The sequence below is a fragment of the Sus scrofa genome, chromosome 2 (assembly GCF_000003025.6).
Source record: "Sus scrofa isolate TJ Tabasco breed Duroc chromosome 2, Sscrofa11.1, whole genome shotgun sequence".
Lineage (NCBI taxonomy): Eukaryota > Metazoa > Chordata > Mammalia > Artiodactyla > Suidae > Sus > Sus scrofa.
In genome coordinates this window covers 11,233,967-11,261,966 of record NC_010444.4, presented here as the reverse complement: position 1 = coordinate 11,261,966, position 28,000 = coordinate 11,233,967, and the positions used below count along the sequence as shown (strand labels likewise).

Below are 28,000 nucleotides of genomic sequence, written 5' to 3'. Positions count from 1 at the left end.
GGAACTTCCAAATGCCATACACGTGACCCTAAAAAGCAAAAAACAGACAAACAAAAAACCCCAAAATAAATTATCTTTGCAAAAATTACTGCTTCTTGTGGCATAAATTTCATATATTTTATGCTGACAAAATCTCTCTCTCTTTATTCTAAATTATACAAATTATCTCCCTGCTATGGAATGAATTACATACCCCTCCAAATAAAATTCATAGTCAAAACCCTAACATCAATGTGATGCTATCTGGAGACTGGGACTTTGGGAGGTAATTAGGTTTAGATGCAGCCATGAGGATGGAGAACCTTATTATGGGATTATAAAAAGGAACACCAGAGAGTTTAGTCTGTTCTCTCTCTATGTGCACATTGAAGAAAGGACATGTGGGCATGTGGCTAGAAAAGAGCTATCTGCAAGCCAAGAAAAGAACGCTCACCAGGAGATGAATCAGCCAACACATTGACTTCAGATTTCCTGCCCTCCAGAACCATGAAAAGTCAAATTATGTTGCTTAAATCATCCAGCCCATAGTATTTTGTTATGGCAGCTCATGCAGACTAATACACACTCTTTTTTTTTTTTTTTTCTTGGAGGGTAGGGAAGGGAGCAAGGGGTAAAAAACTTATCTGACCACATGAAACAAAGTATCTTCGCTTTTTTGAGAATTCGTAGTCACAAAGGGAAGCTCTAATATCTGTATATGAGGCAAAGAACAGGAATTTTTAAAAGCTTATGATACAGCCAGTGGAAAATCCTTAATGCCTATCTTTGTAGATACTGTGAAGGTGCTTGCTATTATTATTTTAAATATGCTATATATATTTAATACTGTGTTAACACCACTGTAGGGGAGTGAAGAATCAGGATGATAATAGCTAGAAAAATGCAGTGAGGAAAAGAGTCATCATATATAGATGCCCAGACATGCAGTAAAAACTAAGAATTCAACAGAAGTAGGAAATCAAGAGACTGAGACCACAGAATAAAACAGAAGCCCAAATTGCTCTCCTTGCCTCGTATCCACTCATCCCTTCCAAGATATTTTTGGGAAGGACAATGGGATAAGATCTGGAGCCATGATTATTTATATAATAAACCGTGAGAGAAAAAGGGAGGATCTGGGAACCCCTGACATGTGCTCACAGTGGTTGACCGAAACTGCTGTACTTTCTAGCGCACAGATGTTTAAAAGGGGGAGATTCTGCAACAGAGAGAAAGATGAGGAATTTAAATAAAATTGAGCTTCAGTTTCAGGAGGAAAAGAATAAGAGAAAGAGCAAAGAGAGCCTTTCTTGGAACTATCTAGCAAGGGAATCAGAATTATCTGTGAGAAGGAGAAGCTTAATCCCACTGACTACAACTCAAGAAAACTTTGATCACTTGTATCATCATAACTTCCCTGGACGAACTAGCAACATGAAGCTTCAAAAAGTCTTGATTTGGGAACACTGAGGAATACAGTTATATTCTACATTATTCCACAGACCAACTTACAGCTAGAGTAAATCCCATGAAAAGAGTAGGCTTTGACAGACTGGAAACTAAGAAGAAATCTAAGGGTATGTGAAGGATGAAAAGTAGCACACAGCATGTTACCCGTGAATCTGTGGGCAGAGGATGTATTATCAAAAGGTTATGAGGTTCCATAGCCATCTGGAAATGGAGAAAATAACTTCTGGACTAACTCAGTGTGACATTCCCATGTTGTTATAGCTGATCACACAAAAAGGCAGAGGACATTTAGCTGATGAGCCAACCAAAATGAACTTTAGAAATAATGCAAACATAGAGCAAAATAAAGCATCTAGCCACCACGATTAATGTGGTGACAATAATGGAAACAATACTTATTCCGATTATCTTTATTATTACAATCTATTAGCATCCACTACATGCCAGATACTTTACAATTCATTTACAATAACCCTACACGACACGGTAACAATTAGTATGCCCATTTTTGAATAAGAGATGCAATGTTTTAATCAATATAAATGTTAACATGAATATATAAGTTATAGTATAATTTAGCCAAGACCTCCATAAACAAAACGGCTTCAAATTAATTCTAAGTTTTTAAGCTCTACGAATTGAGTCTTCCACTATATCTTGAGAATTCACTTGAATTCAAGCATAATAAGAACAATTATCTTATATCAGATAGCTATTACTACATTGTTTTAGGCATCATGCTTACAGAGGTGTGGGAGGAGACAGGGTGGGGGGAGAGAAACTGGAAAAGGTCCAGAGGAAAACATGAGTGATGAGGATGGAAATGGTAAATCATAAAGTATTTGGAACAGAGTTTGCTTAACTCAGGGAACACTAACCCAGTATCAGAGGATTTTCATAAAGGGTGATCACCATTCAAATTCTATATCCATGGAAAAATTGAATGAGAGAAGGTAAATTCAGAGAAAAGAATTTGCACGGGTGATGGTCTCTTAAAATGTTCTAATTGCCAAATGGCTGCCACATTAGGATTTTCAATTTAGGAAGACCTGATCTTAATAGGAAATGAAAGAGGATGAGTATATAAATGTACACAATTCCCCTCCCTTCATCCATGCAAAATGACTGTACAGACCTGTCCCTGAATATATGGAGTCTATTTTCTTACCCCTTGAATCTGGGTTGTCCATGCCATTTGCTTAGGTCAGTGGGACACTGGCACACATGATTCAGCAGACGTTTGAAAAACATTTGTGAATCAGAGGAGAACCAAGCATCTGCCAACTGCCAGACATGCGACTGAGGCCATACTAAATCATCTAGATCTGGTTACTCCACTAGTTAATCATGGACACATGAAAAAACTTGGTAGAGAAGGGCTGAGCTGGACCCAACCAGTAGAACCACCCATAGAACCCACAGAATTGAGAGCAGAACCAAAGGTGGTTGTTTGAAGCCACTGGGTTTTAAAGTGGTTTGTTCAAAAACCACAAGTGAACATCCTTGGAATTACACCATGTGAGTTTGTGTAATTGTCGTGTCTGGGTATTCATTAAACTGTCTCTTGTGAATGAGAACATTAGTGACATAACACTTCAAATTAACATGAGACTAGAAATCTACAGAGGACATTCTATTAGCAAGGCCAGAAGGATAGTATTTCTGAACTTCTAGACTTCAAATGTTATAAAATTATATTTCTAGACAAGTTCATTATAACTTTAAATATATCTTATGCATGTAATTTTCACTGTTGTTAAGAATGAAATTTTTGCAAAAATGTGAAAAAATATAGGGACTAGCTAAATAGATGCCACGTCTGCTACATGAAGTAACTAATGAATTCTGTGGCCTGAGAGGATTTGTCCTCTACCTGTCTGACGAGAGAGAATTAGAATAAGTGTTCACAATACTCATTTATTTGAGAACTGGAATGTCTTTATAGACCATGCCATCTGACCCGATCGATGTACATGTGAAGAAGCTGAAATCAAGAGAAGAGGATGTGACTTGCCCAAGGTCACAGTGAGGTCCTAACTGAATCTGGACAACCAATCAGATCCTCTGATCCCAATTCTGGGCCTTTTTTCTTGAGATCTCAACCAGTCCTGAGATTCCATGACTCTGTGACGCCATGGTTCTATAATTCCACAACAAGGCACAACAATGCTAGTGCTCCAGGCAGCCATGGTACAGGGGAAGAATATGATCTAGACGGAAACATCAGCCAAATCATTTTTTCACTTCAAAATCTCAACTACACCATCATGGATTCAAACGCTGCACACCATCCTGTGTTTCTGATATTTCCTCCAGAGATCACTGTTCCTGAATATCAGTCAACGGAACTTACAGGCACAACCTATGAGTCTAGCATGCCCTTTCCAGAAATGCTTACTAAAAGAATGAAAATCTTAGGGGTAAGTAAGATTTGCCATAATGTAACCTCCACTGAGAGTATGTTGATATGAAGCTAATGTTTGTTATCCTCCAAATTCATATTTGAAACCATAATCTCAATGTGATGGTATTTGAGGAGGTAATTAGTTCATGATGGTGGAGTCTTCATGAGGGGTTAGTACTCAGAAAGCTAGCTCTCCTTCCATTATATCAGGATACAACAGAAAAATTAGAACTCTGCAGCCTGGGAGAGGTCTTCACCAGAACCCAACCATGCTGGCAATTTGACCTCTGACTTCCAGACTCCAGAACTATGAGAAATAAATGTCTATTGTTTATAAGCCACTAGTCTATGCTACTTTGTTATATAAGCCTGAAATAAGATAGGGGCAGTGCTGAGGAGAGATGAAAAGAAATATACCCGCTGAGCAAGGCCAGGGATTGAACCCACATCCTCATGGATACTAGTCGGGTTCTTAACCCACTGAACCACAATGGGAACGCTGGTGGCACAATGTTTTAAGTAGGAGCCACTTTATTTCCATTAAATTAAAGAAGTGGGTATCACATTTCTCTATCAGTTACATAAAAGGTTCTGTGGAAAGGAAAATGTTAAATGAATAAGCCAAGATCCCTGGGCTCTTAAAAGTTACAAGTAGGGAATTCCTTGTGTATCCTGGTTGTTGAGTTCTATAGTATTTATTTATTTATTCATTTATTTATTTTGGTCTTTTTTGTCTTCTAGGGCCACACCTGAGGCATATGGAGGTTCCCAGGATAGGGATCCAATCAGAACTGTAGCCGCTGGCCTATGCCACAGCCACAGAAACTTGGGATCTGAGCCATGTCCGTGACTACACCACAGCTCACGGCAATGCTGGATCTTTAACCCACTGACGGAGGCCAGGGATCGAACCTGCATCCTCATGGATGCTAGTCGGGTTCGCTAACTGCTGAGCCACGACAGAACTCCGAGTCCTATAGTTTTATATTTTCCCAATGAAAAATCAAAATTCAGTTTGATAACATGATATGGTATTACTATATGTGGGGCCTTTGCGGAAAATCCCCTTAATACTGTAAGTCTTCATCTATCCATCCAGCTATCCCTCATTAATATTGATTATCTTTTATCTACCAATCCTCCTTTCTCAGGCAATGTGGGGATTCAGGTATGGTTGAGGCTATAATACCGCCCACAGCTTAGAAAAGATCCTCTTAATCCCCAGACTCCAAGAATGAAAAACAGAAAGAAATTAATTTTTTTTTTGGAAAAAAAGATGAGTAGAGAAAGATGGCTCCCTGACATGTAGAATGGGGTCATCAGTCTAAACTGTGTTAACAAATTATTTTGACAAATATGTATTAAACTATGTGCAAGAAACTATGTTAAACCCTATGGAAATGAATAAAATCTAGTTTTTCTCACTAAAGAGAATAAATAATTTAAAACTAATAAAATGAAAAGAGTTATAACTACACTTCCATGTAGCATCAACTAAATGCTGTTGCTGATGGGGCAGCAGGACCTAGAGGGTAAACAGTTACTTCAAGCTAAAAGGGATGAGACAACACAAGGGCAAAGCTGGACATTGAAGAAGTGATGGAATTTTAATGGGGGGGGAGAGCAGAATATTCTAGATGATGAAAGCACCATGGATAAAAGCCAATGACAGCATCACTCAGAAATGGCAAAGGAAAGCTGGGAGAAAACAAACTCAGCTTAAAACGTGTGAGAGGATTAAAAAATACAAAGTAAGAAATAAGAAATAATTGGGATGGATAAATAAACCTTAGTACATCCATTCAATGGAATATTATTTAGCACTAAAAAGAAATAGGCCATCAAGCCATGAAGGGCCAGGGAGGAAGAGAACACACACTCCTAAGTGAAGGAAGCCAGCCTATAAACGCTGCCAACTACATGACTCCGACTGCATAACATTCTGGAAAAGCCAAAATATAGAAATGATAAAGAGATCAGTGGTTTCCAGGAGATGAAGGGAGCTGGGATGAATAGACAGAAGACAGAGGGTTTTTAGGACAGGGAAACTATTCTGTACAATAATATAATGGCAGATACATGTCATTATATGTTTACCAAGCCCCCTAGAATACAACACAAAGAGTGAAGCCCAACGTAAACTACCAACTTCGGTTGATAAGGATGAGTCAGTGCTGTTTCCTCAACTGTAACAAATGTACAATCTGATGGGGGCTGTTGATAGTGGGGGAGGATGTGAAGAAAGGGGGCGGGGATACGTGGAAACCCCCTGTGGGTTGAGAAAGTGCCCTTTCCATTCAGTTTTTCTCTGAACCTAAAACTGCCTTTAAAAGTAAAGCTTATTAATTTAAATGAAATGGTAAATACGGTAAATGTTACGGTGTGTACATTTTACCACGATGTTAAGAAAGACAGTTAAAAAACCAAGCGGTGGAGGAAACAACCAGTAACATAATTTGGAGACCTAATGGCCAAGAATCTTATATCTCATCCTTACTTAGATCTTATCATGCATACAAGTAGTTTCCAAACTCTAAAATTAACAAAATAGCCTAAGGAGCTTTATAAAACATACACCAAGTCTCTAGGCCTCATTCCAGAACTACTGGAGGGCAATTCTGAGGGAGTTTGGCGGGGCGGGGCGGGGGCTAGAAACCATTTCTTAATACTTCTCTGAGTGAATCTGATGACCACGACACTTGGGAGCTATGTTTCAAACACTACAGAGAAAAGTAATCAGGTCGGAAATCTGTTTTGCAATCTCACTTAACTCTGATACAACACTGGAAGAGGGGAAAAAGAGGCCAGTGCAGAAAGGCCAGTTAGAAAACATTTTTAATAATTTAGGTGAATACATAGTAGCTACTGAGTTGAACCTACTCCTCAAACATCAGGCTTTCCCTTTGCAAAAGCAGCATTTGCTCTTGCATCGAGAAGCAGAAGCAAATGGGTGCCTGCTGTAAAAGCTCACTCTCAAGGGGAGAAGGGGAGTGGGTTATGTTCTCATTATCCAACTATTTTGAAACTTACCAACTGTGAGTCGAGAAAGGCCAGAAATATTTGTGCATAGGTACCTACATAGGAGAGGGACTCCGGCCGTATAAAACAGGTGTCCCAACACTGGCACAACAGCAAAAATGAAAGAAAAAAACCTGAATATTTATGATCCTGCAAGTAAAGAGAAGAGGAAAGCTTGGCTACTTTTTGATTGTTGGGGATCAAAGGACATGAGAAGATCAGATTAAGACCTCAAACCTGGGAGTTTCCACTGTGGCTCAGCAGGTTACAAACCCAGCTAGTATCCATGAGGATGTGGGTTTGATCCCTGGCCTTGCTCAGTGGATTAAGGATCCATGAGCTGTGGTACAGGTTGAAGAAGTGGCTCGGATCCCAGGTTCCTGTGGCTGTGGTATAGGCTGGCAGCTGCAGCTCTGATTGGACCCCTAGCCTGGGAACTTTCATATGCCACAAGCGCGGCCCTAAAAAGAAAAAACAAAAAACACCTCAAGCCTAAGAAAAAGGTGGTGCTAAACGCAAAGACGGAAAAGGGAGAAAGATGACAAGGTTTAAAGGAAGAAAGGTGAACTTGTTTCTGGACGCACTGAATACAAGGGGAAAGAGTGGAACATTCAAGGGAGGGTGTTCGATGAGAGCTAAAAATGTGTCTGGAATTGAGGATACTGATAACATTTACAGCTCACCTACTCAAAAGCTGCAGCTGTTATGGGAGTGATTGAGATCACTGTCTGAGAAGGTGGACTGAGAATGAATGAAGACGGAAGACACAGACTCATCACATCCTATACCTTCCCTTCTGCATGTTATTCTCATCATCCTTCCCGGCATTTGTTCAAACCACTGCTTGGCGTTGTAGAGCATCACAAGTGTGGCATGGGGAAGAAAAAAACAAAACAGAATAAGATGCAGAAATAATGGGGAGTGCTCTGGGCCCCGGGATGTGATGATACCTCCACAGGCCCTCCAGACTGTCATCAGCAGGAGGGATTTCTGACAGTCTCACTTCTGCCTGAGGCCAGGCTGGTACAGTGGCTGAGAATTTTGTGTGTCTCAAACTTCATATGCTAAAGATATTGAGGGTTTTTCCCTTAGCTTTTCTGAGATGTAGCTGACATCCTGGCATATAACATTGTGAAAATTTAAGGTGTACGGTGTGTTGACTGGATGTACATATACACTGCAAAAGGTTTACCACAATGAGGTTAGTTATCATATTCTTCATCCCATATAATTAATGTTTTCATTATTATGGGAGTGGTGAGAACATTAAAGCTCGGCTCTCACAGCAACTTTCAAGTACACAGTAGGTACTGTTAACTGCAGTCATTATACTGAACCTTAGAGTCCCAGGACTCAGAATGGGGGACCGACATCTCCCCATTTCCCCAGCCCCTCGGTCCCTGGCAACCACCATTCTGTTTCTGTGAGTTCAAAGTTAAATACATTCAACATATAAAGGAGATCATATAGTATTTGACTTTTCTTTTGAGTTACTTCACTTAGCATAATGCCCACAAGGCCCATCCATGTTGTAAACAATAGGATTCCCTTCCCTCTTATCACTGAATAATAATTCATTGTCTACTAGTGGGTAAAGACAATACACACACACACACATATACATATATGTATATGTATATAATATATATGTGCGTGTGTGTGTATTGTCTTTATCCATTCATGTGTCAGTAGACACTTAGGCTGTTTCCATGTCTTGCCTATTGTTAATAATGAGGCAATGAACATGAAGCACAGATTATCTCTTCCAGACAGTGAATGCATTTCCTTTGGATATATAACCAGCAGTGGAATTTCTGGATCACACGTTAGTACTATGTCCCATTTTTTAGGCATCTCTATACTATTTTCCATAGTGATACATCCCCATCAACAGTGCACAGGGGTCCCTCCTCTCCGCATCCTCACTAGCCTTTGCTAGCTTGTCTTTTTGATGACAGCCAGTCTAACAGCTGTGAGGCGATATCTCTTTATGGTTTTAATTTGCATTTCCCTGATGCCTAGAGACTTTAAGACACAGACCTCTCAGACACACGTGGAGATTGTCTTCCGTGAGTAGAGGGTAGGACGTAAGAGTTTGCAGCTCTAATTCCCAGGTGATCCTAATATTGACAATCCATGGGCTACATTTTCAGAAGTGCTGATTTAGACCATTTTATGTATTACCAACACAAGATAAAAAGATCAAGAAAATATCTGTAGGACTCCTGCTGTGCCTCAGTGAGTAGAGAACCCCACATAGTGTCTGTGAGGATGTGGGTTTGATCCTTGGCCTCTCTCAGTGGGTTAAGGATCTGGCATTGCTGCAAGGTGCAACATAGGTTGCAGATGCAGCTCAGATCTGGTGTTGCTGTGGCTGTGGCGGAGGCCTGCAGCTTCAGCTCCGATTCAACTGCTAGCCAAGGAACTTCCACATGCTGCAGGTGTGGCTGTAAAAAGTTTTTTTAAAAAGGAAAATATCTTTAGAAGCATCTACTATCACTGTAAAGAAGCTTCTACTATACTTTCCGTATTTATAAAAGGGGGTAATTGCCAAGTCCTTTTAACCAAAAAGAGATCTAAATTTTCAAAAAGGAAACCCACTATTTTGCTTTTTCCTCACCATGACGTTTTCCTCTATTTACAGACTATCCAGATCCTGTTTGGACTGATGAACTTTTCTTTTGGAATTGTTTTACTTTTCGCCTTTGAAAAACCATACCCAAGGTTCCCCTTTATATTTCTTTCAGGATATCCATTCTGGAGCTCTGTTCTGGTGAGTAGAGTCAGGCAAGTTCAATTTGAAGCTATGCCCACAGGGATATTAGGGAAATCTTAGTAATGAAATGAGCATTTGTATGATATACTTTGAAAAATGAAAATAAGATTAATTCCCCATTAATTCATCAGAGTTGCTTATATTCCATCATTGGGTCTTGAGATTTCCCTTGGGAATACTTCTTCAGGTCTTGACATTATTTGTCTATTCATTCATTCAAGATGACTTCCTACCTATCATAAGACAGATACACAGAGGAAGGCAATGAGAAGTCAAAGGTCATTAACATATGGGGCCTTATTATGGAACACAGTATAGAGGTTCCACAAAAAATTAAAAAATAGAACTACCATAAGACCCAACAATTTCACTTCTGGGAACACTTCCAAAGGAAATAAAACCGCACTGTCAAAGAGATATCTGCACCCCTATGTTCACAGCAGCATTATTTGCAACAGTCAAGACATGGAAACAACACAAGTGTCCATTAATGGATAAATGGATAAAGAAGTTGTGGGATGTGGGATGTGTGGGATGTGTGTGTGTATATACATATAATACAGTCCTATATGTGTGTGTGTGTGTATGTGTGTATACAAAATGGAATATTGTTCAGGTTCATTCACTAAAAAATGAGGAAACCCTGCCAACTTGTGAAACTTGAGGGCATTATGCTAAGTGAAGTAAGTCAAACAAAGACAAGTACTGTATGATCTCATTTACACGTGGAATCTAAAAAAGAGATCAGATTTGTCATTATTGGAAGGATGTGAGGGAATCTGATGAAGGTGGTCAAAAGGCACAAACTTCCAGTTATTCCAGAAAGGAAACAGACAACATGATCACTATAGTTAACACTGCTATATGATATACAGGAAAATGTTTAAGAGAGTTGATCCTAAGAGTTCTCGTCACAAGGAATTTTTTTTTTTATCTATTTTTTGGGCCGCTCCCACAGCATATGGAGGTTCCCAGGCTAGGGGTTGAATCGGAGCTGTAGCCACCAGCCTACGCCAGAGCCACAGCAACACAGGATCCAAGCCGCGTCTGCAACCTACACCACAGCTCACGGCAACGCCAGATCATTAACCCACTGAGCAAGGGCAGGGACTGAACCTGCAACCTCATGGTTCCTAGTCGGATTCGTTAACCACTGCGCCATGATGGGAACTCCAGAATTTTTAATTTTTATTTTATTTTATTGCTTTTTAGGGCCGCACCTGTGGGCATGTGGAAGTTCCCAAGCTAGGGTTTTAATTAGAGCTGCATCTGCCAGCCTACACCACAGCCAAAGCAATGAGGGATCTGAGCTGCATCTGTGACCCACACCACAGTTCACAGCAATACCGGATCCTTAACCCACTGGGTGAGGCCAGGGACTGAACCCACATCCTCATGGATACTAGTCAGGCCTGTAACCTGCTAAGCCACACCAGGAACTCCATCTTATCATAAGGAATTTTTTTAAAAATTCTGCATTCTTGTTCCTTTTTGTTGTACCTATATGAGATAATGGATGGATGTTAACTAAACTTATTATGGTAATCATTCCACGATATACATAAGTCAAATCATTACACTGTACATCCTAAATTTATACAATGCTGTATGGCAATTATATCTCAGTAAAACTGGGGGAAACAAGGAAAGAAAGAAAAAGAATAATCCTTGGGCCCTTCCTTCAAATGGCTCTTAAATCTAGCAAGAAAGAAAACAGGCTAACAGGTCATTTCAAGGTACTTGATAAATGATATCACAGAGGTGCAGACAGTGCTTTACAAGCAGAGATGAAAGATCAATTTACTCTTTAGAGAAGTGAAGAAGCAGGGAAGACTTATCAGAAGCACTTACTTAATCACACTGACTAATCATTATTGTGGTCCCAGAGGATGCGCAACCTGCGGGGATTCAGGGGAAGGGCAGTCCCTGGTCTCAAGGTCTCTGTTGAGTAGAGTCATCAACTAGCATATGGCGAGAGGAGTGGCGATAAAGGACACACGAGCTGACTCTACTGGAAAGACAACTGCAAGACAGAGGGGAGGCTGTCCAGAGATATCCCAGCTTGACTGAGTTTTAAAGGATGAATCGTTAATTGGGTGAGGACACATACACAGGAAAGGACTGAGGGGTGGCTGGGTGAGGGGTGGGGCTATCTTGCACATGCCAAGGAGAAACGTGGGCTAGCAGCTTAAGGTATGGAAGGACATCTTCTATTCTGAGAACTCTGAGTTCAGCACAGAACGTGAGAGTGGAGGGACGAAGCGGAAGAAATACCAGTCCATGGGAACAGAAATTTTAAAACGGATATGCTAGAATCAGATTTGAAGTTTCTAGTAGACAATGATGCTACCACATACAACTTCCCTACGTGAAAATTAAAGGGATTTTTTTTTTCAGAATTACCAGCATATCAGCTGCAACTCTGTGTTCTCATTCAAACAAACACACGAATTGCAAATGGGTATGAGGGAGATTCCATTTTTTACTTAATTTAATTTTATTTATTTATTTGCTTTTTTTAAGGGCTGTATCCATGGCATATGGAGGTTCCCAGGCTAGGGGTCTAATTGGAGCTACAGCTGCTGGCTTACACACCATAGCCACAGCAATGCCAGATCTGAGCCATGTCTGTGACCTACACCACAGCTCATGGCAACACCAGATCCTTAACCCACTGAGTGAGGCCAGGGATTGAACCCGTACTTCATGGTTCCTAGTTGGATTCATTTCTGCTGCACCACAAGGGGAACATTTTACTTAATGTTATTGGAGTAGAGTTGGCTTATAATGTTGTGTTAGTTTTAGGTGTACAGCAAAGTGATTCAGTTACACATACATCTGTTTCTATTTTGTAAATAAGTTCATTTGTATCATTTTTATTAGATTCCACATATAAGTGATATTATATGATATTGTCTTTGTCTGACTTATTCCATTTAGTATGATAATCTCTAGGTCCAACCCTGTTGCTGCAAGTGGCATTATTTCATTCTTTTTTATGGCCGAGTAAGATTCTATTGTATATATGTACCACATCTTCTTTATCCATTCCTCTGTCAATGGATATTTAGTTGCTTTCATGTCTTGGCTTTTGTAAATGGTACTGCAGTGAACACTGGGGTTGATGTATCTTTTCAAATTATGATTTTTCTGGATATACCCCAGGAGTGAGATTGATGGAAAATACGCTGGTTCTACGTTTTTTAAGGAACTTCCATACTGTTTGTTCTCCACAGTGGTTGTACCAATTTACGTTCCCACAAATGGTCCCTCTTCTGGCATTTATTGTTTGTAGACTTTTTGATTATGGCCATTCTGACTGGTATGAGGTGATACCTTGTTATAGTGCACATCAAGAAGTTACAAGAAATGTTTAACAAAGAGCTAGAAGATTTAAAGAACAAAGATGAACAATACAATAACTGAAATGAAAGATAAACTTGATTGTATTGATTGTAAACTGACTTGACGCCAGTCTGTCATGATATCAAAGCCAAGTCCACAGTACCTACAAAAGAAAGACGAATGAGAAAACTAAAGCACAGTAAGATTAAAAACAATCTTCATGTTCAAATAAATAGATAAGACAAAAACAAATTTCTAGTCCAGTATTTTTACAACCATTTGTGCACAATCATATAAGGCATCTCACCCTTCTCACTGCCCTGAGGATTGTGTGAACCGGGAAGGAGGGTATGTAAAAGAAAATGTGGCGAGGTCTATTCATGAGAATTCTTTAACATCACTAAGATATTTATTCTTTTTAACAGTTCATTAATTCTGGAGCCTTTCTAGTTGCACTGGAAAGAAAAACCACAGAAACTCTGGTGAGTGTATCATATGTCCCCTTTACTAAAAATGTATAACTTTGAAATAATTCATTCTGGCCTTGAAGATGAATTTGGAAAATCATTAAATCACCATAATTCCATGAACTGCCAAGTACTGACACTAATGCATGGCATTTGCTTCTTTTTTTTTTTCCCATGAATCATAAAACATTAGTGCCAGTAGAGTTTCCTAGGACATTCAGTTTAATTCTTAAACACTGAGGCATTGAATAAATGACTTGTTCAAGTTACTCAGACAAATGGTAAAATGGGTCTCAGAATTTCAGGAATTCCCTCATTTGTTCTTTCTGTATTTTTGGTGCCTACTGCATTCTGGACACCTGGAAGGCAGTGGTTTGACTCATATAATAGCACACTGAATAGACAACCTAATTCAACCTTGTAAGCAGCATCTCACAATAAATAATACATGTTAATCAATACAAAATTTTAACTTACAAATTATAAGTAGAGCATTTTTACTTTTCTCAAAGAATCAAAGCTTATGAGATATTAATTTATAAACCAACAAATTATTTTTAGCAAAGAACATCTCTCTTGGGTTTAGAGTTTTAGGAGGAAGTAAAAATTACAAAGAAACACAATGTTTCATTAAACAGAGTCACAAAACAAAAATATAATTAGGTCGTGACTTTTACCAGAGCATCAAAATGCAAGGTAATGTGGCTACTCCCTAAGAACCTCTTTTGTCTAGGGTGCACCCCTCCTCCAATTTAAATGGGAGCTCACTTATGCAGTTTGAGGGGGATGGAAGGGTTATAAAAGTTCACTGGAAAGTTCCCATCGTGGCACAGTGGAAACGAATCTGACTACACACCAACCATGAGGTTTCGGGTTTGATCCCTGGCCTCGCTCAGTGAGTTAAGGATCCGGCATTGCGGTGGGCTATGGTGCAGGTCACAGATGCAGCTTGGATCCCGCGTTGCTGTGGCTGTGGTGTAGGCTGGCAGCTGTAGCTCCGATGCGACCCCTAGCCTGGGAACCTCCACATGCTGCGGGTGCGGCCCTAAAAACACAAAAGACAAAAAAAAAAAAAAAAAATCACTGGATCCTCTCATTTCTGTGGATGAGGACCTGAAGCCAAAAGAGGTAAAGTGACTCACAGAAGATTACACAGCTGCTTTGAGGCATCGTGAAGCTGTGACTAAAACCCTGCTCTCCAGTCTCCCCACCCATTGCTTTGGACTGGGCTGGGCATGAGTCATGGCCTTACATTCTCACTCTCTTTCAGATGATGCTGAGCAGAACAATGAACTCTCTTAGTGCCCTGGCAGCAACAGCTGGAATTGTTCTCCTCGTATTCGGTTTCATTCTAGACCAAAACTTCTTTTGCGGCTATTCTGAAGAAATTAGTCAGTGTCAGTCTGTTAACACCCTGTTCACTGTAAGTATGCTGCATTTTTAGGGTGAGGAGTGATGGGTTTCGTTATAAAGACTTGTTAGCCCTCAGTCAGCAGCATCCAAATAACGCTGCAGACATATGTCTTTTATTCACATTTATAGAAATCACAGTATCGCACATTTTGGAATAGAAAAATAAGCACATTTTAAGTCCCGCCTATAGGAAGTCACCAAAGAGTAGAGGAGATAAAATATGCATACTGGTGAATATAGTCCAAAAGATGAAGTGATATATTAAAAGAAAAATACAGGTACAGCAGTATGGTAATAGTTCACAGTCCTAGATGTACATTGGAATCATGTGTGGAATATCTTTTGGTTTTGGTTTTAACATTTAGATGGGACTTCTGATAAAACATGTTAGATTGAAAGCAGTATTTATTTCTGCTCTTTCCAAAAATGCCACAAAAATTACTGTAAAGGAATACAAAAAAATATATAAATCTACATGGAAAGAAAAAAATAGTCAATGAGACCCATCAAAAATTGCTGAGAAAGCTGGAAACTAATCACCTGAGGAAAGGGGGTCCTAATAGAAGTGATATTTTACACGGTACATTCAAAGAAACTCTATCTGGATGGATCAGGACCATGAAAACCAGGGCAGAAGAGAAGAAAATAGAGAAACTGATTCTGGGAATTGTAAATTGAGCTATTTGGATCAACCCTTCTCTGAAAACAAAAGAAAATGCTATATTAAAAAGAATTTAACACTTTAAAAGCAATGGAGATCATTCTTTACATGAATGCCTAACCTAAAATCTGTCAATGGAATGCTAAAGAGCAACGAAGCTGCTTAGACCTTGAGGCCATTTGGAATCTGATTCCCAGCCTAAGTGCAGTAAAGGAAGAGGAAGGCACAGCCCAGAGTCCACTCAGGTAGGAAGACTTTGAAACAGACCTTCCCCACATTGACCTGGGTCCTTGATAGATGACTACACGCTTCAGATAAGGGCAAAAAAGGCATACAAAGTATGCTGCCCCATAACAGCAAAGAAAACTTACTGAACAGAGTGAAAAAGAAATTGTGCTTGAGAATTGTGGCCCCTTCCCAGATTCCCTGATAACCTCCTCCCATCCTCCACTTCCACTGGGATGTTATCCTTTGATTAAAATAAATTGAGTCGTTCCTACACTTGGGTGGGAATTTGAATTGGTGCAACCATTATGGAAAATAGTAAGGAGCTTCCTCAAAAAGCTAAAAATAAAGTTGCCATATGATGTTGCAATCCCACTCCTCGGCGTCTATCAGGACAAATCTATAACTCAAAAAATACATGCACCCCAGTGTTCATTGCAGCACTATTTACAATAGCCAAGGCATGAAAACAACCTGAGTGTCCATGGACAAAGGCATGGATAGAGAAGACATGGTACATATATACAATGGAATATTACTCAGCCATAAGAAGAATGAAATAATCCCACTTGCAGCAACTTGGACCTAGAGATTATCATACTAAGTGAATTAACTCAGAAAGAGAGAGACAAATACCACACGATATCACTCACCTGAGGAATCTAAAATACGACATAAATGAACTTATACAAAACAGGAACAGTCTCAAACACACAGAGAACAGACTTTTGGCTGCCAAAGGGGAGGGGTACTGGAGGAGGGATGGATTAGGAGTTTGGTATTAGCAGATGAAAACTGTGATATACAGAATGGATAAAAAACAAAGTCCTGCTGCATAGCACAGTACATAGTCAATATTCAGTGATAAATCATAATGGAAAAGGATAATTTTAAAAGAATATATATATATATATATGTATCTGAGTGACTTTGCTGTACAGCAGAAATCAACACATTGCAAATCAACTATACTTCAAGAAAAAAATAAATTGAAAAATTCAAACTCAAAAAAATAAACTGGGTGAACCAAGAATGCTCAAGCCTGAATTTGGCCTTGATATTTGGTGCACTGAGCACCTGACAAAAGCAAAATCAAAGGCTATTTGGGGGGAATAATATCCAATAGTCTTACAAAACTCCTACCAAACTGGTACCATATTTGATATTACATACTAGATAGATCAGAATGAATCATATTTCATGGGGAAAATGAATACAAAAGTAAGATTCAGAGATATAAAACATAGAGGGAAAAAAGTCTAATATAAACTTGATTAGAATTATTTACAGAGGGAAGAGGAGAGAGAAATTATGATAGATTTTTAGACCAGTGAAAAGCATTAGCCCATATAATTAAGAGCTCCAGTGAATCTCAGACACCTCAACACATTACAATGAAAATCCAGAAAAGATAAAAGTTTAAAGCAACCAGTGAAAAAAAAAAGATTATCTTCATAAAAACAGCCAGTGAGAACATTTATCTCAAGAGAGATAATAACTGGAAGTAAGTATTACAGGAGCCTCAAAGGTATTAGTCTGTCCTTATGTTCAAAATAAACTGTCTAAATTCAAATTATTTCAACATTTTCTAATTCAGACCCATAAAATTCTTCACAGACTCATGTACTTCAAAGATAAGACTGCTGTTGTAGTTTATAGAAAATGACTCATCTCTACCTGGATCACCCTTTGACTAACTTCATCGTTGAGACTCTATATATTCTCTACATTCATTTTTTTTTTCAAGATACAGTGGAGACTTAAACCTCAGAAAATGTGGTAAATGCAGTTTATACGATCAACAGATTTTCCTGGGAGCCTTTGAATGAAGGTTTCGACAGAAAAAGACAGTGTTCAACATACTTTTTAAACTTTTAAATATCTAAGTATGCAGTTTGATGAGTTTTCATAAACTGAACACATGTCTGTACATCAAGTTACTGTTTTTCTTTTCCCCTTTCTATAATGTAGTTTTTGGAATGAAATCACGATGAGCAACCAACAGTTAAGTAGGGAGTTAGGCTCCAACTCCTTGAGGACAGAGTATCTACATAAATTATCTGAAATTCTTCTAAATAGGAGATTTGTCTGTTATCCTTCTACTCACTGATGCATTCAATTACTTATTTACATCAGTATAGGTTTGTGGGTATTTTTTTATACCTTGGGTTATCATCTAAAACTACACTGTTGTGCAAATTGTTCAGTGTTAGCCATTGATTAGGAAGTCTTTCGGTTGTCTCCTGTGACTCTCTGATATACCCCTATACATGGGGGGTTGTTTGTTTTAGCATTTCCATACTTTCTGGCACAATGAGACATTTCAGGCTCCATTTGTATATCCCCGGCCTCAGGCCTGGAATACGGAAATTCTCCAAGGAGCCCTGGTTCCTTCTCTTGGAGAATCATACTAGCAAACAAAATATATGCACCAAGTATACTTGGGGCTACTGGAGCATCATTGCTTTGCAGGCCCTCTCTGACAGAGCAAGGAAATATATGTGAGTGAGTGTACTAACCCATGTCTATACGTACATCTAATACATATCTCTTTATGTATACATCACTGTCTACATTAGTCTGGACATGAGTTTCATAGTGATGTCTACAAGACTACCTGACCCACCAAAGCCTCCCCAGCTGACTATCTGTAATCCCCCCTCACCTCCACAGTGAGAAGCCTGACTCTCACCATCTTCCACCCATTTACTTTTCAATTACAGTTTATACTAATATAGTGGTGCCAGAACTGTTAAGTGATTATCTTCGTGGAACACAACTTAAAAGTAGGAAGTAGTTAAATCTAACTTATCATCTAAATAACTGATTAACTGATATATAAGTTATATTTAATTGACAGCTCCATGGGATAGCAGTCAAATATAAACTTAGCAGTTGGAGTTCCTGTCATGGCTCAGCAGGTTGGGAGTCTGACTAGTTATCCATGAGGATGCATGTTTGATCCCTGGCCTCGCTCAGTGGTTAAGGATCCCGCATTGCCATGAGCTGTGGTATAGGCTGCAGATGCGGCTCAGATCCTGCATTGCAGTGTCTGTGATATAGGCTGGCAGCTGCAGCTCCGATCTGACCGCTAGCCTAGGAACTTCCATATGCTGTGGGTGGTTGCGCCCCTAAAAAAAAAAAAAAAAAAAAAAAAAAAAAAAAAAAAAGTAAACTGAACAGTTAAACAAAACTTACCATATATAGTCTAAATACCGCCTGTCAGTAAATACAGCTGACAACTCCTTAGGAAGTTGTGCTTATGACAGTTCCATTTGAATTTATTCTTACAGATTCCAAAGTAACTTCAATAAGTACCTGTCTCCACTGTCAATCCTCTGCAGTGAGTTTATTTCATGTATTTGTAATGCAGTTGGACTACTCTGCCATGGTCCACTTCACATTCTGGCCTGCCTTAGTCACCTAAAAGATTTTTAAAATTTACATACTGGGAGTTCCCATCATGGCGCAGTGGAAATGAATCCAACTAGGAACCATGAGGACGTGGGTTCCATCCCTGGCCTCATTCAGTGGTTAAGGATCTGGTGTGGCCGTGAGCTGTGGTGTAGGTCACAGACGCAGCTCAGATCCTGCGTTGCTGTGGCTGTGGTGTAGGCTGGCAGCTGTAGCTCCGATTATACCACTAGCCTGGGAACATCCATGTGCTGCAGGTGCAGCCCTAAAAAGACAAAAAATAAAATAAAATAAAATTTACATACTTGAAGGTTAACTCCTAGTGACACAGAACTTCTTAATTTCAATGATGTCCAATTTATTTTTTTCTTTTCTTGCTTGAGTTTCTGATGAGGTGTCTAAGAAATCATTGCCTAACCCAAAGTCATGAGGATGTATTCTTATATTTTCTTCAAAGAGTTTTATTACTTTAGCTCTTTTTTTTTTTTTGTCTTTTTGCTATTTCTTTGGGCCGCTCCCGCGGCATATGGAGGTTCCCAGGCTAGGGGTCTAATCGGAGCTGTAGCCACTGGCCTACGCCAGAGCCACAGCAACGCAGTATCCGAGCCGCGTCTGCAACCTACACCACAGCTCACGGCAACGCCGGATCGTTAACCCACTGAGCAAGGGCAGGGACCGAACCCGCAACCTCATGGTTCCTAGTCAGATTCGCCAACCACTGCGCCACGACGGGAACTCCTACTTTAGCTCTTGCATTTAACTATATGATCCATTTTGAGATAATTTTTGTGTATGGTGTGAGGAAAGGATCCAACTTCATTGTTTTGCATATTGGCCAAATATTCCATTTATTGAAAAGATCTTGGGTTTTATACCTGTGTTATTTCCATGGCACACTTGATGAAAATAAACTGAGCATAAATGTAAAGGTTTAGTTTGGACTCTATTCTGCTGATCTATAATGTCTATCCTTGTGCCAGAACCATTCTGTCTTGATTATAGTACTTTATAATAAGTTTTGAAAATGGGGTGTGCAAGTTCCCCAAATTTGTTCTGCGTTTTTAGAACAGTTTTGGCTGTCGTGGGTCCTTGCAATATGAATTTTAGGCTCATCTAGTCAATTTCTGGGGGAAATAAAGGCAACTACGATTTTTATAGGTATTGTATTGAATCTGTAGGCCAGTTATGAGGAATATTAACACACTAACACACTAAATTGTTTGATCCATGGCCCTCTTTGTTTTCTTAGTTCTTTAATTTCCTTCAACAATGTCTTAATAGTTTTTAGACACTTTTATCTGTTTTTAAATGTATTCCTATCTTATTCTTTTTTATGCTATTATAAGTGGAATTATTTTTTGCAATATTCATTGCTGGTGTTTTGAAATACAGTTGATGTTTATATTAATATATTCTACAATCTTGCTCTCATTTATCATTTCTAATAGTTTTTAGAGGTTTCCTTAGGATTTTCTAAATACAACGTCATAATATATGAAAATTGAGATGGTTTTACTTGTCTTCCAATGTGGATGTTTTTATTTCTTTTTCTGCTTAACTGCCCTTGGCTAGAACATCCAGCACAGTGTTGAAGAGCATGAGTTCCTGTCATGGCTCAGTGGTTAATGAACCTAACAAGCATCCATGAGGACATGGGTTTGATCCCTGGCCTCGTTCAGTGGTTAAGGATCTGGTGTGGCTGTGGGCTGTGGTGTAGGTCACAGACACGACACAGATACCGCACTGCTGTGGCTGTGGTGTAGACTGGCAGCTGTATCTCCCATTTGACCCCTAGCCTGGGAACCTCCATATTCCGCAGGCACAGCCCTAAAAAGACCAAAAAACAAACAAACAAAAAAGTTACAAGAGCAGACAGCCTTATCTTTTTTCCTGTACTTAGGAGGAAAGCATCTAATTTTTTACCATTAAGGATGATGTTGGCAGAGGACATTTTTAGATGTCCTTTATCAGGTTGAGAAAGTTCTTTTCTCTTCCTAGCTTGTTTAACATTTTTATAATGATTGTTGAATTTACTCAAATGCTTTTTATGTACTGATTGAGATGATCATGTGTTTTTGCCCTTCATTCTATGGATATGGTGTATTTCATTGATTTATTTTTTTATCTTACATCAACCTTACGTCCCCAGGATAAATCCTACTTGGTCATGGTGCATAATCCTTTTTAAATATTGCTGGATTTGGTTTCCTTGAATTTTGTTAAAGATTTTTGCTTCTATATTTACAAAAGATGTTAATCTACAGTTGTCTTTTTTTGTGATGTCTTTGACTCTTGTATCTGGTTAAAACTGGCCTTATGAAATGAGCTGGGAAATACTCTTTCCTCATACACTTTTTGGGAAATTTTAGGAAGTAATAATATTAAATTTTCTATAAATATTTGGAAGAATTCACTGGTGAAGTCATATGGACTTGGGCTTTTCTTTGTGAGAAGTTATAAAATTACTTGCTATGGGGATATTATGATTTTTTTTCTTCTTGAGTTAGTCTTAATAGTTGGTGTCTTTCTAGGAGTTTGCCCCTTAATTGCTGCCATGAGTGAATGAAGAAATATGACAACACGAATTTTCACAGAAAATTGGTAATACTGTGTTTGAAGGCTTGTCTGTCAATAATCACAAGGATCCAGTGGAATAAGTACTGAATGAGTCAAAGGGCCAGGACCATAATGGTGAGGGGTCTGGCTAGACATCTCTGGGGCCTCTATGGCTGTTCAGGCAACTTCAAAGACCACTAGGGAATCTATGTCAATTAAAAGCGGAATTTATCAAATTTGCTAATCCAGGGAGAGCACAGAGTCTCAGATTCAACAGGAAAGGATATTAATAGGGTTTCCTCAGCTGGAGTTAGTCATAAGGTAGTTTTAGGAGAGAGTAACAGTAGTCTAGGAAGGAACTGGTTAGATTTGCAAACTAGAAGAGTCGTGGGGACAGTCAAAGGTCTTATTTTTGGAAATAAGATTACCGATTACATGAATTAACATAAGATTACCGTTAAAACAGTTCTCTGTGGTCTTATCTTGAATAATAACAAGGATCTGAAAAACCTTATGTTAAAACCTTGAACTTAGAGAGCAATCTGGCATGCTATGCTTTGATGCACTTTATCAATTTGCTGAGTTATTTGAAAAACCATGATTCCTTTGCATTTCTCAACTGTCAGTAATCATAACTAAAATAATAAAGACTAAAAAAATTAAAAAAAGGAAAAAGTGGAAGGAATTGGACTGACAGTTAATTTCTCAAAAGCAACAACGAAAGCTAGAAGATTGTAGAAAAATGTCTTCAATGTGCTGATAAAGTAACTGCCAACCAACAACCTATTGTTTCCCATTAAAATATCTTTCAAGAATAAAAGTGAAATGAAGGATTTTCAGATACAAAAATTGAGTTTGCCTCCTGTAGACCCGATGAACTCCAAGTAGATAGAAAATGATGGTACAATGAGATGCAACAAGGAATGAAGAACAAAGGATGGGATAAATATGTGTACACATACATGTGAATACTGCTTGTATAATGCAGTAATAATAATAATATATAGTATGATTAAAAAATATTTAAAATGCCTGACAACATTAACTACAAGTAGAAAAGGGAGTAAATGGTGTTTTTGTTATTTGTGTTTGCTAAGGGTTTCAATTTTACCTGAGAAGAGCATAAAGGTTTGAAGAACTTTAGACTCTATATTTTAATGCTTATATACCAAAAGTGAGAAAACAGAGCTAATAGATATAGTTAGTCTACTCTACCCAACAACAGAATATACATTTTTATAGCACATTCCAACAAAAATTACTATATATTGGTAAATAAAACAATTACAAATTAATACTGAAGATTGAAGTCATACAGTCTATGTCCTATGCAATAAAACCAGAGCAGTTAGAAGGAAAGAAAGAAAGGAAAAGGAAAGGAAAGGAGGGAGAGGAGGAGGAAGGAAGGGAAGAAGGAAGGAAAGGAAAAAAGGGAAGGAAGAAAAGGAGGAAGGGGGGAGGGAGAGAGGAAGGAAGAAGCATCTAGTTCAGAGAAGTAAAACTGTATGTTTGTAGATGATATGATAATATATATATAAAACCCTAAATACTCCACAAAAAAATTGTTAAAACTAATAAACAAATTCAGTAAATTTGCAAGGTACAAAATCAATAAACAAAAATCAGTTGCATTGCTATATGATCAACAATGAACTATTAGAAAGAAAAATTAAGGAAACAATCTCATTTAAAAATGCATTAAAAAGATAAAATATACAGGGATAAATTTAACCAAGGAAGTAAAAAACTGGCACACTGAAAACTATGACACTGATTAAAGAAATTGAAGAAGACACAAAGAAATAGAAAGATAACCCCTATGCGTGGATTAGAAGAATTAATATCCTTACAATGTCCATACTACCCAAAGCAATCTACAGAGTCAATGCAATCCTTACCAGAATTCCAATGGCATTTTTCACAAATATAGAATAAAAAGATCCTTAAATTTGTATGAACCCACCAATAGCCAAATCAATCTTGAGAAAGAATAAAGCTGAAGGCAACACACTTCCTGTTTTCAAACCATATTACAAATCCATAGTCATCAAAACAGTATGGTATCAGCATAAAAACAGACACATGGATCCGTGGAACAGAAAAGAATGCCCAAAAATAAATCCATGCATATATGGTCAATTAATTTATGACAAAGGATCCAAGAATATACAGTGGGGAAGGAACAGTCTTTTCAACAAAGGATGTTGTGAAAAAAAAAAAAAAAAAAACAGCCTCATGCAAAAAAATAAAACTGTGCTATAAAAAAAAAACAAAAACAGCCTCATGAAAAAAAATAAAACTGGACCACTATCTTAACACCATACACAAAAATAAATTTGATATAGATTAAAAATTTGAATATAAAACCTAAATACATGAAATTCCTAAAGGAAAACACTGGTGGTAAGCTCTTTGGCATTTTTCTTGGCAATGATTTTTTTGGATTTGACATCAAAAGCAAAGGCAACAGAAGCAAAAATAAATAAGCAGTACTATATCAAACTAAAAAGCTTCTGCACAGCAAAGAAAACCATGAACAAAATAAAAAGTCAACCTATGGAATAGGAGAAAATATTTGCAAATAATATATCTGATATGGAATGAATATCCAAAAAATATAAATAAATCATGTAACTCAATAGCAAAAAAAATCCAATTAAAAAATGGGCAGAGGATCTGAATAGACATTTTTTTCCAAAGAGGATATACATATGGCCAATAGGTACATGAAAAGATGCTCAACATCACGAATCACCAGGAAAATGCAAATCAAAACCACAATGAGATATCATCTCACAGCTGTCAGAATGGCTATTATCAAAAAGATAAGAAATAACAAACACTGGCCAGAATGTGAAGAAAAGGGAACACTTGCGCACTGTTAGCAGGAATGTAAATTAGTGCAACCACTACTGGAAGAGCATGGAGGTTGCTAAAAATATCAAAACTACCATATGATCTAGCAAGTCCACTCTGACATTTATCCAAAATGAACTAAAACACTAACTCAAAAAGATAACGTGTACCCTGATGTTCACTGCAGCATTATTTACAATAGCAAGACATGGAAACAACCTAACTGTCCATTGATAGATGAATGGAAAAAGAAAATATGGTGTGTGTGTGTGTGTCTGTGTGTGTGTGTGTCTGTGTGTGTGTGTACACACATATGCAATGGAATATTATTCAACCATGAGAAAGAAGGAAATCCTACCACTTGCAACAACATGAATGGACCTTGAGAACTTTATGCTAAGTGAGGTAAGTCAGACACTGAAAGACAAATACTGTATGATATCACTTATATGTGGAATCTAAAAAAGCCAAATTCATAGAAACAGAGTACAATGGTAGTTGCCATGGGCTTGAGGGTGGGGGATTTGGAAGACCCTGGTCAAAGGGCATAAACCTGCCCTTAGAAGATGAGTAAGTTCTGGAGACCTAGAGCACAGCATAGTGATTACTGTTAACAGTACCATATTACACACTTCCTTGTTGCTAGGAGATTAGCTCCCAAATATTCTCATCACACAAAAATATGACAACGATGGAACATGATAGAAGTGTTCGCCAATGAACATGACGGTGGTAACGATACTGTAACATATAAATATATCAAATCAACAGCTTGTACATCTTCAACTTACACAACATGTCAATTACATCTCCATTTTTAAGAAAGAAGTGAAAACGCAAGGCACAGAATGGGAAATAATCTCTCCAATACATGCATCTGACCGAATATAATAAGCACTCCTGAAAATCAACAAGAAGGCCAAAAGATAAATAAGACTTGAACAAGCACTTCCCAAAGAAAGATATATCAATAGCTAGTGAGCATGTTAAGTATGTATTCAACTTTATTACTTCCCAAAGAAAGCCATGAAAATTAACATGAGCTGTGAGCTGTGGTGTAGGTCGTAGAGGCTGCTCAGATCTGGGGTTGCTGTGGCTGTGGCATAGGTCGGGAGCTGCAGCTCCAATTTGACCCCTAGCCTGGGAACGTCCACATGCCATAGGTGTGGCCCTAAAAAGCAAAAGAAAAAAGAAAAGAAAAGAAAAAATTACTACATTACTACATGCACACCAGAAGGACTTTCATTAAAAGGACTGGCAAAACCAAGTGTTGGCGGGAACATAAAGCATCTGGAATTCTTATACATTTTTGGTGGGAATATAAAATGGCTTAACCTCCTTGGAAAACTTTGTTAAAAGCCATCTTGTAGCTTTTAACAAAGTTAAGCATGGACCTATTCTATTCTCAGCAATATATATGAGATTGCTCTTGGGAAATCTCTTCATAACAATTAAAAGCTTGAAACAATTCAAATGTCTATCAGCAATGGAGGGGCTGAACAAACTATGACTATTCAAACAATAGAATACTGATGCGTGTAGCAACACAGATGAAATTCAATTCATTATAATGGACAAATTCAGATACAAAATTAATAGGGAAACTTAATACATGGTGTTAGAAATCAAAATAGTGGTTCTCTCTGGAAGGGAAATCGGAAGGGACGCTAGAGAACTTACTGGGATGGTGGATATATATATATATGATATATCTGATCTAGAAAGTAAAAAAAGGGGGGTCAATTGTATGGTAAAGGAATTGGAAGAATATTTTTAAAGCAGATAACAGCAAGCTTTTAATGTTTTTATACACAAAGAGAAAATATAAGTCACAAAAAGTCAAGAACGTAATAAAAAACAAAGATTCTGAGGAAGCGACTTACAAAAATGCAAATGTAGCACCCAAACACACTTAAGAGTGATGCTCAAATTCACTAGTAGTCAGGGAAGTGCCAGTTATATTAACAATGGTCTAAGATTTACATTTACTAGATTGGCAAAAATGAATGAGTCATAAAAATTATCACGGGCAGGCAAATGGGGAAAAGGATGCTTTTGTTCCTCAGGGGTAGAAATGTGAAATGTTGCTACCACTTTGGAAAGCAAGGCGTCATTCACTTGTGTGAAAGATAACGTACCTTTAACCCCCATAGCTCTCCCCACAGCAATTCAGCTGCCTTATATAAGGGTATGTGTGTAAGAACGCTTACTGCAGCATTATTCAGAGTGGTAAAAACAAAAAGCAGAAAAGAAAAGGGGAAAGAGGAAATAAAGTATTTCCTGGCACTGGAGAATAAGTGAATTATGGTTAACTACACCAAGAGATACCATGTGACTCTGACATAAATATTTTTTCAGCTTATAGTTAAAACACTGCAGACAAATAGGGTGGTAGCAGAATGTTTATCTAGCAAAACGCTTGTGTGTCCAGCTTCTGGGCTACTAACAAGATGTACAGTCCTGTATGTGCTTAGTTGCCAAAATACAAAATAATTTAAAGGTCTTTAACAGTGACAAAGAACACAAGAAGTTACCATTAGCCTTTTTTATGTGTCTTTTTCTGCATGTTCCTCTTTTTCTGAGCCTGCAGTTTTCTTTTTCCCCATTTTTCTCTCTTTTTCTGTTTTAGCTTTTTCACGTTTCTTAACCTTCTTTCTCCTTCAACAGGCCACTCACTTTATTATTTTTATCATATGTATACATTTGTGAAATGGAGCATTTCTTACATATAATTTAGAAAGTGGATGGTGCTGTATGACCGTCTCTGAGAAAGCAGTCCTGTACTGTGCTATGCTGTGACGTGTGTGCTAAAAAATGGACAGATGCTCTCATGAGCCTCTATGAATTTGCTTCCTAAGCCTCAAATCTCCTTGAGACTCCTGGGATAACTTTCTCTCCCTGGGAACTGCTACCTCAGTGCATCAGAAAACCATTATTGTATAAATACCATGACTCTTATTTTTCTTCTTCTGTTACAGGGAATTTTGATTATGTTGATGGCCTTCAGCATTATTGAATTACTCATTGCCCTGTCTTTCTCAATTTTGAGGGGACCCATTCACTGCAATGACCGTGAGGAATGCTGTTGACTAGCACTGCGAGAATAAAGATGTGTTATAATGGTGTTGAGAGATGAATTCCACTTGTGAGGAAAAGCCAAAGGAACATCGAATATTAAGGCTGGCAACTCCTTGAAGCAAAGGGGAGTGACTCAAGAGAAGGGGGGTGTGGGGACATATTGGCTGATAAACCACATCCTGCCTTTTTGCAGTGCCAGCTCCTCTCCTCAAATCACATGGTCGCTTTGGTGTTACCTCCTCTGTTAGTTAGGCATTCACTGGACAAAAGGACACTCAGGTAGGGTTGGCTGTCACTGTACATACAGAGAAATGAACCAAAGCCCAGAGTATCTGAGA

At 38.3% G+C, this 28,000-nt stretch overlaps 2 protein-coding genes across 2 annotated transcripts in view; one reads left to right on the top strand and one right to left on the bottom strand.

Moving 5' to 3' along the window:
• MS4A4A (membrane spanning 4-domains A4A) overlaps window positions 1-28,000 on the bottom strand; it is a 141,888-nt gene that overhangs the window by 106,067 nt on the left and 7,821 nt on the right. The window lies entirely within an intron of this gene.
• Window positions 29-27,708, top strand: MS4A5 (membrane spanning 4-domains A5). Its single transcript, XM_003353839.4, has 5 exons — window positions 29-3,869; window positions 9,516-9,644; window positions 13,418-13,474; window positions 14,730-14,882; window positions 27,563-27,708. Exons 1-5 carry the CDS (start codon window positions 3,717-3,719, stop codon window positions 27,671-27,673), a joined length of 603 nt encoding a protein of 200 aa, XP_003353887.1. The 5' UTR covers window positions 29-3,716; the 3' UTR covers window positions 27,674-27,708.